Source organism: Vigna radiata, unplaced genomic scaffold (genome assembly GCF_000741045.1).
Source record: "Vigna radiata var. radiata cultivar VC1973A unplaced genomic scaffold, Vradiata_ver6 scaffold_83, whole genome shotgun sequence".
Classification (NCBI taxonomy): Eukaryota; Viridiplantae; Streptophyta; class Magnoliopsida; order Fabales; family Fabaceae; genus Vigna; species Vigna radiata.
In genome coordinates, this window is record NW_014543268.1 from 315346 (window position 1) to 323910 (window position 8565).

An 8565-nucleotide genomic window follows, 5' to 3' on the forward strand; every position below is an offset into this window, starting at 1 on the left:
TTCCTTCATCAGCGTTCATTAATTAATAATTCCAATAACTTTCCACCTTATTAATTAAAAATTATGTAAATTATTATCTCAACTAATTTGTTGATGGAATTAATAATTAGAGCTGTTTTTGAACGACCCGTGACATTGGTTTGGTCGCTCGTATAATGTTATAAAATCGTTACCCATACAATTTTATCAAGTTAACTGATCTGATGATGATTAAGTAGAAGATAATGATTCCCATTTCTCAACAATGATTGAGCATAGATTAAATTATGTTGGAGCAATTTGTAGATATTATATCAAGATGATCTAGATGAGGAAAAGGGATCAAGAACAACTTTTTCCTTTACTGTGAGTGTGTGAATGAGGAACAAAATTGCCCATTTAGTTAATAGGTGATTGTATGTGAGGAGTAACAGAAAGAGAATTGCACATGGCTATTTTGGCTGTGCATGAGAGACTATAAGCTACGAGCGAGTTAGGTTCAATAATGTCATATTATAATTTTAAATTGTGGACTATTAAACTAAGATATCTTACTATGTTAGAAAGTGAGATAAACTTCCAGCGAATGGAGATGTTTGAAACTTAGCTTCTCACGTGCTTACCTTCTAGCTCGTCATCGCTACAATTTATATCACACCATAATTAACTCTTAGTTAATCTACGAGTTTGCATGTAAAAAGAAAAAAAGTATCATGAAATTCCAAAATACTTTAAGTAGTAGGTTTAACTTTATCATGAATTCATATATTTCTCTCATCTTTTGAGTTCCCGAGAACAAAAGATATAGACTTATTTAGATTTAGGTTTTTTTTTTCACCATAATTGAAAAAATCACGCTTTCATTTTTATTGTATTCGACAGTTTGTATAAAATACAGCGTAAAAATAATATTCAAATATAAGAAAATGATTTTTTTTTTATCAAACTTAATAATTTATGAGAATTGTCACATTGGAAAAAAAAATGGAGATATAGCATAATACTAATTAAAATAATCCTAATTTCTCGAAAACAATATACAAGAGTCACAATGACTATATATATTAAAGTTATAATATTGCATAGAAACTACTCTTTTAAAGTGATTGTATCTGTTTTAAAGTTCATATGAACTTCGACGCATGGAAGAAAAGAAAAGTGCTACTAGTTTGTGTGTAAAAATAGAAAACTACATTTATATATTATAAATTAAAGTAACTCCCAATTTTGAATGATGATTATCAATTATTGAGATTTGTTACTGTAAAACCCATGGAAGAAATCCTGTTATTAGTGATAAACATGGAGCTGCTGTAGTAATACAAACCAAGGTATCTTAACTTAAATATTCTTATTAGTGTAAATAAGCTATTTAACAATCTTATTATAATATTTAAATCTTTTCGTTAATTTAAATAGTAAAGTATAGTAGCATAAAATAGAGATTGTAAAAAATATATTATTCTAATAATTACTCTGAATATTCTTTCTTCTATTTTCCACTTACTGATAACACCTTTGACTAAAGTCGACGAAATTTATGCAAGAGGAAGTGATGTGTTTAATGATGCGTGTTAGATAAGCTGAGTGAAATAGTAATTATTTTGTGTGTCTCCTGGAAAATCATCTCGTGTAATTGATATATGAAAATCATTAATTATTTTCGATTAAGATCTGCGAATATTAAAATGGCTTACGGTAGCCTCAATAATACATCCTAACAATTTTCTTGTTGGATTTAATTATCGTCTCTGTAAAAAGATATATTTTGTTAAAAAAGAACAAATTTAGAAATAAAAGAATTGATGTAATAACTAATTATCATATGATAAAAAATATTTTATAATAAATTACATCATGGCACCTACCTCCAGAAAGAGGGATGATCTTTTTTTTATTTAGATTCAAATCAAACTGACGCTACTCTATCTGACAATTTGTCATTATACTTTGATATATATCAACCATAGGAAGGCTTGATACGAATTTAATTACTCAGGCTCTTTATGACTTTCTTACATTTTAGTATATTTGATATTGAAAATGTCAATGCGAAAGAAATGTTTTTCAAATAATTGGTGTTTTAAAAAAAAGTTTATCAGAATTCATTTTTCTTTTAGAACATTTTCAATGACATTATTTATGATAATTTAAACATATGCAATAAAATTTATTATTGAAGTATATGATGTGAAAACATAGTTATTTGTATCTAAAATTAAACAAAACATTTGAACAATATGATTCATTGTAAATGCATAGGATAACTAATGTTACTTTTAATTTAAAACGTATATACTGGTATGTTTTGTGAACTAAACAGTCCAAACATACCTATAAGTAGGTAATGAACTTATGTTAATGTAGTGCTATTTATTAAGATTTTGAAAGCAGAACGCAATCAAATATGAGTTATATAAATAGATGGAAAATTTACCATAAATAAGGTTACTGAAAGAGATAAGATGTCTGGAAAAAATTGACAAAATAAGTATGATAAAGCAATTAAAAAATAATATTTATATTAGTTATAGTTGAATTTTTAATTTGTTTGCAGTGGTGGGAAAATGGAGATGAGCAGGCAATGCTAGAAAATCAAATGTAATTGCCATAAATATATGCAGATGAGATGTTCACGAGATAACAGTGTTGATGATTTGTTTACTATGGATTGTAGAGAATAGATTATAGGTCATAAAAATGGTTTGTTTAGGGGTGAAAGTACTGATATAACTACATTGTGAATTTTGGCACCCGTACACAATTTAATAATGTCGTAGTTGGTGATGATTGTTTTTTTGTATTGGGACGATTTGGTCATTAGCAAGGGAAGTTTTCTTCTCATCAAATTCTAAATTCTTGCTGAGGTTTGACGGGTTGATGAATGTATTGTTTGGGGGTTAAATTTCTGTTTTTGGGGAGACAATTTCATAGCAAACAGCAGAAAAAATGCAAAGAGAAGAAGTTAGAGGCAAATAAAGTGAGTATTTTTTAAAGCGGCAAACAAGTTCTTTGATATTCCTTTCACATCTCATCTAAATTGTCCCATATCTTTAACTTTTACCATTTTCCCATCCCTTCCAAACCACCTTCATCTGGACTCAAGCAAAAGGCATGTCGTTCAAAGCAGCGTATTTAGGAATCTGGGTGCTAGCAGTGTCTCGACAACTCTAAGAATACCACAGATACATGGCTCACATGACAATGCTTCCTCACCTGTAATGCCTACAGTCTTTGGGGAACTGAGTATTTTCCTACATAAACAGGGTGTCTTCAGACAATAATTTATTGGTTTTAACATTATTATTTTAAATATTATTTATTTAAGATTATCCACCCTATATTTATGATTTCATTATTCAATAAAATTAGTTTTCATAACAATAAATAAAGATAAATATAAATTTATAAAATACACAATAAGAAATTAACAAAAAGTTAATTTTATTAATAATTTGAGATAGCAAAGTACTTGAATCAATAATTCACAATTAAAACAATGTAAATATCTACAAAAAGAAAAACCACCTTTAAGACAAATTTTACATTTAGAGTCAATGATTTAATTTGTCTTACTTCTTCCACTATCATATTATATAAAAGAAGATGACACATCACTTCCAACATCATATACTTACAATAAATAAAAAATATAAGTAATATGTTATTAAAATAAATTAAGATAAAATTATAATTATTGAAATAAATAAAAGTAGAAACATAATTATAAATAAACATACTACACAATTTTTGTAGTATAAGATAAAGCTAAACTGAATTATCACATCCATTTATCCCAACTTATCTATGGCACCCTATTATTCGAATTATCACATCCATTTCATTTAAATGTTCTTTGTACATACAAATACTAAACTCACCCAACATGTTCTTAAAAGCTTTACAGAGAATGAAAAGTATGGAAAAGACCAGAGATCACCGAATTCAAACAGACCACGGAAAATATTCACTCTTTTAGAAATTCATGATCTTTGCCCTTTCAAATATCCCGAAAATTTCACAGGTTTTATTAGGGTGTGGTTTTGCTGCATATGATACACGTTCTTTTTTCGACAAAAAGAAGAAAATTAGACAGGTTTTGCTGCATAATATATACACACACACGTAACTTCTTAGTTGAAGTTGATCTAGCATGACTGGCACCTAGCTTGCGATCGAGCACCGACAAGAGGGTTTAATTAATTCACTTTATTTTGAAGATTTTGTTTCGTATATATTTGCAGTTGCGGTCCACTGAAGTCAAAGTCTCCCTGTGATTATTGCATACCTGTCAACCAAAGCTAGCTAACGCTTTTGTTTTTTGTTTTCAATTTTCAAGGAAAGAAACCACTGAAAGGAACACTGAAAGAAATTAATATATATGTTATATCGAAATGTGCATGGTAAGACATTTTACACTTCCTACTTTGAATTCACCCCTATATATTTGACGTATGGTATGTATGTCCAAAATTCAAAAGATATACCATATATGTTTTATATATATTTTCAACATTTCTTTAGGGTAAAACAATGAAGTTTATTATATATACAAAATATTTAAACTTCTGACGGTCTTAGGGATATACAAAAGTCACAGAATGTTTTCAAGTTCTTGTTTTTATGTATACTTTTACGATTACCGTCATCCAAAATCTGTCTTTTGTGGCCGCCTCTGCATCTTCCTTGCACTTAACCTTTGAAAAGGTATCCCACACAAGCAAGAACTTCTCTGCTTTTCCTATTGTAACAACTTCATCTTCTACATATATAACCTTGATTACTAATAATATTTCTTCACGATACAAGATATGGCTTTCCATGCTGATGAGGCAAAGACGAGTATGCAACATCAACCTTGCGCAGCTTGCAGGATGTTACGCCGAAGATGTGACAGTAAGTGCGAACTTGCTCCATATTTCCCAACCGACGAGGTTGAGAATTTTGCCGTAGTGCATAGAGTGTTCGGTGCTAGAAACATTGTCAAAATGATTCAGGTGGGATATATATAATGATGCATCACAAAAGGTTTATCTAATTAGATATTTTAACTAAAATAATCTTTGCTGTTGTAGACGGTTGAGGAAGCAAAGAGAGATGATGCAGTTAAATCCGTGGTGTACGAGGCCACAGCAAGGCTTAGAGATCCAGTTTATGGGAGTGCTGGAGTTATTTATGAGTTACAAAAGAGGATTGAGGAACTTAAGGCACAGTTGGATTCGATAAAAACAAGGATGTCAGAGATGAGAGAAGAAAAGGAGCAGTTGTTGAGCATTGGTAACAACTACGATCCTTTATTTGGCATCTTTGATTCTGCTATGGCCTCAGATCCATTTGAATTTCCTGTGTAAGATGGCTGGCTATGCACCAATATCTCAACACCTTCCTATAACACTATATACCCTGCTCACTAATATTGTACACCTATGTGCTCATATTTTAAACAATTTTACTTTCTTTTCTAAACTATGATCCATGTTTTTAAAAACTTTTCTGTGCACCTATTGCAAACAACTTAATTTCTCTACTTCATACACAGATTTAAAATAAAGATCTAGAAAGTTATACTAAGTATATTTTTGGTTTAATAGTTTCGGAGGTCCCTATATTTGGGGGTTTGTTTCAATTGGGTCCTCCAAATTTGAAAGTGATCAATTAGGTCTCTAATTTTGTCAATTTGAATCAATAAAAGTCTTTTCGTTAAATGCAGTTAAGGTCGTGAAATTTTTGAACATGTGGCATGCTGACGCTTCCAGGTGGCACCGTTTCAAGTGCATAGGTGGATTATAAAAGGGTAAAACCCCTTTTAATTTAGGAATTTGACCTTCAAATACACCCTTTTAATTTAGGGATTTCATCCTTTTATAATCCATCTATACACTTGAAACGATGTCACCTGGAAGCGCCAGTGTGTCACATGTTCAAAAACTTCACGGCGTTAACTGCATTTAACATAAAGGCTTTTATTGATTCAAATTGACAAAATTAGGGACCTAATTGATCACTTCAAAAATTGGAGGACTCAATTGAAACAAACCTCCAAATATAGGGACCTCCGAAGCTATTAAACCTATATTTTTTCATTTCATGTAAGAAATTATACCAATAACTACATTATTAAACTCAAAATCTATATATTTATAAAGCAAAACAGAAAATGTTTATTCATATTAATTCTAACTTTCAAATATTATATAAATACATTTAATTAAACTTAATAGAAAGATAAATTTTTTATATTTTAAATTAATGGATTCTCGTAGATAATGGGTTTTCTCATTAAGGGTGTGTTTACTTGGAAGTGATTAGAGGTGATTGGGGGAGAGTGATTGAGTGAATTTGAACTAAATTCTACACCAATTCTCATAAACTTTATTTCAAAATTCACTCTCGTTTACCTCCAAATTCACTCAAATAAACAAAAAAAAAAATTACCCTCAAATCCACTCAATCACTCTTCTCCAATCATCTCTAATCACTTCCAAGTGAACACACCCTAATGGATTTTCTCAGAGTACTTTCATTTACATTTTTCACGTGACATTTCGCTACGTACCATTATTATAAGCTATAAATTATGTTTTTTTTTTTTAGTTTTGTATTTATTATTTAATTAAAATCTCAACTTTTGAGTTTAATAAATATTAAAAAATAACTACTTTTCCATTCTGGCACTCAAAATTTGGACCAAATGAAAAAGACTAAAATATCTCATCTTTTCTTAAATCAACTTTAATTTAATATTTATAGACTAGTCAAATTAATTGTGGATGAACCATTTTTAACTTTAATTCAAATTTGAAAAGGGTTTATTTAAAAGAAAATATAAACGAGCTAATTTCGTATATATATAATAAATGCAAATGAGTAAAATATAACTAATCCTAATTTTAATTTCTGGCCGATACAGTCGTTAATTTCGCAATAGACAACAATATCAACAAAAAAAATCCACTGAAAGAGGCAATGACATTTTACAAAGTTACAAAATGTAACATGATATCTTAATAATTTTTTTTAAGAACTTTTTAGACAATAAATTATGTGTTATTGATTAATTTGAAATGGACAATTACTACAATATAAAAAAATTGTGAAAAAAATTATTAAAAAAACTTTTTCCTTACAAAATAGAACTCATAACCTTAACCCACCCAACATTTTGTTTGCTATACCGACACAGTTGTGGAAATAGAGACAGGGCTCTGAATTTCTAATATATGACAAACAGTAATGGTTGTCGTATCTTGGAGACACGTTATCTAATAAATGCAAGGAGGAAAAGAACTCGCACAACTCAAAATGGTTGACATTGATATCGTCGTGCAAATTTGGAGCACATTGAATACCTACTTTGCTAGTCAACTCGAGCACGTATCAAGAAACTCAAACTTCAGTTAAAGAACACCAAGATAAAGACATTCCCACCTACATTGTTTCCTCTTCCCATAAAGACATTCATCCTCATATGTTTTGTAATACATACACTTTGTGGCATGCACGCATGGGTCATGCAGCATCAAATACAATAACTATCGTATTCTGTAACTTTCTGATAAAACTATTTTCTACAATGCATGTGCGGTTTCTAATATTCATCTGCTTCGCTTTAATAATTCTACATATAGTTATAGCAAACCTCTTGATATTGTGTATATAGATATATGGGTCCCTGCTCATGCTCCTTCCATGGTGAACGTTATTATATTTGCTTTCTTGATACTTTCTCACGTTTCACATGGATATTCTTATTGCATTAGCTTTTACTATCTTTTTATGGTTTAAAACTCTTGTTGAAATTTTACTATGGAATTCGTTTTACGTCTTCTATCAATCGCTCCATTAACTGTTTTAGGAATGCTGATTGGGTGTCTGATCTCATCAATTGGTCATCCAATAAACAAAGTTGTTTCTCGTAGCAGTATTGAAGATGAATATTGTAGGCTTGCTTCCCCTGTTTTCGATGTTTCATGGTTTTGTTATGGCTTCTTCGTGGACTTAAAATCTCATCCTTTTCTCCAACTATTTACTCTGATAATCAACGGGTTGTTCTTCTCACTTCAAATCCCATCATGAACTCACGCATCAAACACTTCGAAATAGATCTTCACTACATTCTTGATCACGTCCAGAAGAATATCATCCAGCTTGCTTCCAAGCCGTTGATGCTTTTACTAGCTAATATATGGTTCTTCGTTTCTCTCTTTTCGACACAAACTTAAGGTCATTCATCTTCAACAACCACCCTAAGTTTGCATGGGCGTGTTAGGATACACTGTTTATGCCTACGCTTTTTCTGGTTTTTTTTTTTTTTTTTTCTGTTTTTTGTTTGTCAAACATAGCCTTGCATGACTTTTTCTCTTTCTTCCTTTTGTATAAAAACACTCTTTCTGTGTCTACAAAGTCAAGTTTTTCATTTATAATAAATGCACGATGATATTTTACAATCGGAGAACTTTATTGTATGGACATTGATACTTTGACAACTTTTTGTTAACAATTTTTTAACAAGTCATCATTTTATTGGTTTGTTTGAATTTATCTTTAAAAAAATATTTGAAACGGACCAATCATAAACTGTATGCG

The 8565-nt window shown here is 30.2% G+C and overlaps 1 protein-coding gene across 1 annotated transcript; it reads left to right on the forward strand.

Annotated features, from left to right (window-relative positions):
- The first annotated feature begins 4790 nt into the window (after positions 1-4790).
- On the forward strand, positions 4791-5330 carry LOC106754025 (LOB domain-containing protein 1). The gene is made up of 2 exons (XM_014635959.1): positions 4791-4976; positions 5055-5330. Exons 1-2 carry the CDS (start codon positions 4791-4793, stop codon positions 5328-5330), a joined length of 462 nt encoding a protein of 153 aa, XP_014491445.1.
- Positions 5331-8565: the final 3235 nt, after the last annotated feature.

What these genes read in the sequence shown, in the direction of transcription:
- LOC106754025 (XM_014635959.1), top strand. Translation starts at nt 4,791, where the DNA reads ATGGCTTTCCATGCTGATGAGGCAAAGACGAGTATGCAACATCAACCT. An exon ending in ACATTGTCAAAATGATTCAG is followed by an intron (nt 4,977 to 5,054) that starts GTGGGATATATA and finishes TTGCTGTTGTAG; the next exon opens with ACGGTTGAGGAAGCAAAGAG.